Source organism: Solanum dulcamara, chromosome 8 (genome assembly GCF_947179165.1).
Source record: "Solanum dulcamara chromosome 8, daSolDulc1.2, whole genome shotgun sequence".
Taxonomy (NCBI): Eukaryota; Viridiplantae; Streptophyta; class Magnoliopsida; order Solanales; family Solanaceae; genus Solanum; species Solanum dulcamara.
In genome coordinates, this window is record NC_077244.1 from 56175815 (window position 1) to 56178934 (window position 3120).

General features: G+C 36.1%; 1 protein-coding gene across 1 annotated transcript; it reads right to left on the reverse strand.

Moving 5' to 3' along the window:
- Window positions 1-1692: 1692 nt before the first annotated feature.
- LOC129899254 (protein SRC2 homolog) lies at window positions 1693-2747 on the reverse strand. Its single transcript, XM_055974142.1, has one exon. The coding sequence runs from the start codon at window positions 2647-2649 to the stop codon at window positions 1849-1851; it is 801 nt and encodes a 266-aa protein (XP_055830117.1). The 5' UTR covers window positions 2650-2747; the 3' UTR covers window positions 1693-1848.
- Between the last annotated feature and the right edge of the window lie 373 nt (window positions 2748-3120).

A 3120-nucleotide genomic window follows, 5' to 3' on the forward strand; every position in this document is an offset into this window, starting at 1 on the left:
CAATGCATTAACAATAATTAGTAAATTGAGAATATAATCCAACAAAATTCATAATCAATCTATTAATTCAATGATCACTCAAATACTAATTCTCTCGATCAAATTCCACAATAATTAGATTATGAAGCATCTATCAAAATTAGATGAGTTTAGTCGTCGGGCATGCAAATTCTAAGAAAGAAGATATATGATATAAAATAGAGAAAGCTCAAAGGACAGTCTCCACGAACAATGCTAAGGCTCACCTTAGCAACAGAATATACACTAGTGGACTTGTCAACCACTAATCTCACCCTCCACAACAGTATCCGCATAAACACGCAGGTAATGAGTAAGCTATATATAATATAATCCAGTAGAATTCTCGACCCATTACTTTAATGCCCCAAGAACAAGTGTCAGAAAAAAATACAACCACACAACGAACACAAAAAGGGTATGCACAAAGATATATTTATAACATAATGATCAATAATGTCCAAGGAAATGTTCAAAAAGTACACAACATATATCTACTCAATCCACGCTCAAGGCTTGTCATAAACGATAGTGAAAGAGATCAATATAACATGGCGACAAATCCACAAAAGCATATCTTATGCCTCAAAAGTATACCACAATAACATGTACAAGGTCCCTAATATATTACGTCAACATAACTATGCCCTTAACATATTACGATAATTAGATATGCCCTTAATAACTATATCACGACAACAAATGAAGGATATCCGATGCCATGATACAAGATCATGCCAACTCACATATCACTTATTAAATAATTGTATTCTTCATAAAATACAATATATTTGTGGCTGGTCAAAAATCATCAATTCTGTCAATCACACATTTGTCTCAACACATGGATCAGACAGGTAAAACACATTTTTTCAAAGCAGGTTTGAAAGCAAGAATCAAAGTTCAAAGTCTCACTTATTTTGTTAATTAATGACAAGTTTCCCCAAACTTGCAACGGATAAAACACAAATCAAACAACTTCTAATGGCCTAAATGAAAGCAAAAATATTAATTAACGATATCAACTATGCTAATTAGGTGCAAGCATCAATATCTCTTATTTTTGTGAATTCATGTTTAGTCTAAAGTCCAATGAACAGGCGGGAGTTGGTTGATTATAATATTTTTATTTTCCACAAAAAATAATGACAACTAATATAATACGGAAAAATACTAAGTTTTGGCCGGTCACCATGTCCACTTGTGTGACCCGAACTTTTTGCTGATGTTAGGTTTCAAATCAACGTGTGGATGAATAAAATATTTTGGTTTTTCAAACCTGAGGAGGTAGGTTGCCTTCGGTTTTCAAATTATAAAATGTTTTTTCTTTGTTCTAAATGTTTGAATAGACTATATTGGTTAATAAAATAAAGAAATTGTTTTAAGTCCAAAAATCAACTTTGACTAAAACTATTTCTTCTATAATCAACTAATTATACTGCCTCTATCCCAACGCCCAAGAAATTTGACATGATTCGAAGTACAAAGATTATTGCCCCATATGAAATTAACAGCTTAATTTGAATCTCAAATTGTTAGGTTTTACATATAATTGAAACATTTATTAGTACACAAAAAGATATACATCTACAACATTGCAATATATTAGACTCTTCACAATACATCACACCAGGTTCACATTTAGCATAATAGCATCCAAGTTTTTTTGGGGGGGGGGGGGGTGGAGGATAACCTAAAATTAATGATTTACTGGAATATAAGTTTCTGCCTCCATGTTCTCATTATTCCCTTGGATATTTTCTACTTAATGACTTTATTGGCGTCAAAAAATACTGTAAGAATATTACTATATAGAAACTTAACGGAAGCTTAAAAGTCATCGTCGCCGTAATCACCATCATCGTCGGCGAGATCTTCCTCCACTTTCGCCGCCGCGTCTTCGGCGATATTGTCCTCCAAGTGATCAATACCCTCTGCTATCGCCAGTCCACCCAATGCCCCTGCTACTGCACCCACAGCCAATCCTGTACCCATTCCAAATTTGCTCTTCTTCTTCTCCTCTTCGTAACCACCTGGCTGCCCGTAGCCTCCCATCCCGTATGCTGGCTGTCCATAACTTCCCGCTGCCGGCACCCCGTATGCTGGTTGCCCGTAACTTCCTGCGGGCGGTGGAGCGCCATAAAGTCCGCCGTAATTATAAGGTTGTGCCGGAGGAGGCACACCGTATGGAGGTGCATAATACGCATCCCGCGGACGGTAGCGTGGCTCTCTTACGGTAACCTCCACTTCTACCTTTCCTTGTGGTCGGCCAGAAGGGCGTTTGAGTTGGAGCGCGCGCTCCAGCTCACCGCCTATACCAACATCATCAACGACTTCGCTAAGTGGAATCTTAGTGGATCCGATGAGAGGCTTGGTGTCCTCTTCAGCGCTACCAGCATGAACGATGTCGATGTACAAGATGGATTCATCGATCGGTGAATTCAAAGGAACAACGAGTTTTTCATTCCAATAAGGCGAAGTGTCTCCGTCTTCATCGACTTTAGTGGAACATTTAGCATTGGGATCAATCCAAACAACTGCGTACGGTTTCAGATGACCGTAACGCCAATTGACGTTCTTCAAATCTTTGGCTGAGGTTATTTTTACTTCAACTTCGTAACGTGATCCCATTTTCAGACAACTCTAAAAGGGAATTGAATAGTTTAGCTAGACTCTAGAAGGAACTAAATAGTTAGTAGCAATGTGGACAAACGATGATTCTGGAGTTGAGTATTTATAGCACGTAATCTGACTGTTTGACGTTTATAAAGAAGAACCAATTGTTCCATTTCTGTCCTTTGAAATTTTATGTTTGAGGTAATATGATATGGAGTAATTGGGTTAAAATTCACAAAATTAAAAATAGTTACTTCAACTTCTCAATTTATGTATCATTTGCATTTTTTTAAGATAATTACAATATGCACTTTGATTAATATTTAAAATGTATTTTTTTTCATATATAAGAAAAATTGGTACTTGTAATTTTTAAATATCAAAATTTTATTTATTACTCGAATTTACTCTGAAAAAGCAAAAACAACCATATAGAGTGTAACGCTGGTAAGTGTCTTTCAAATAAAGATATTATATGTGAAAATT

Bases quoted from the DNA above. Each gene is read 5' to 3' on its own strand.
- LOC129899254 (XM_055974142.1), bottom strand. From the start codon at position 2,649: ATGGGATCACGTTACGAAGTTGAAGTAAAAATAACCTCAGCCAAAGAT.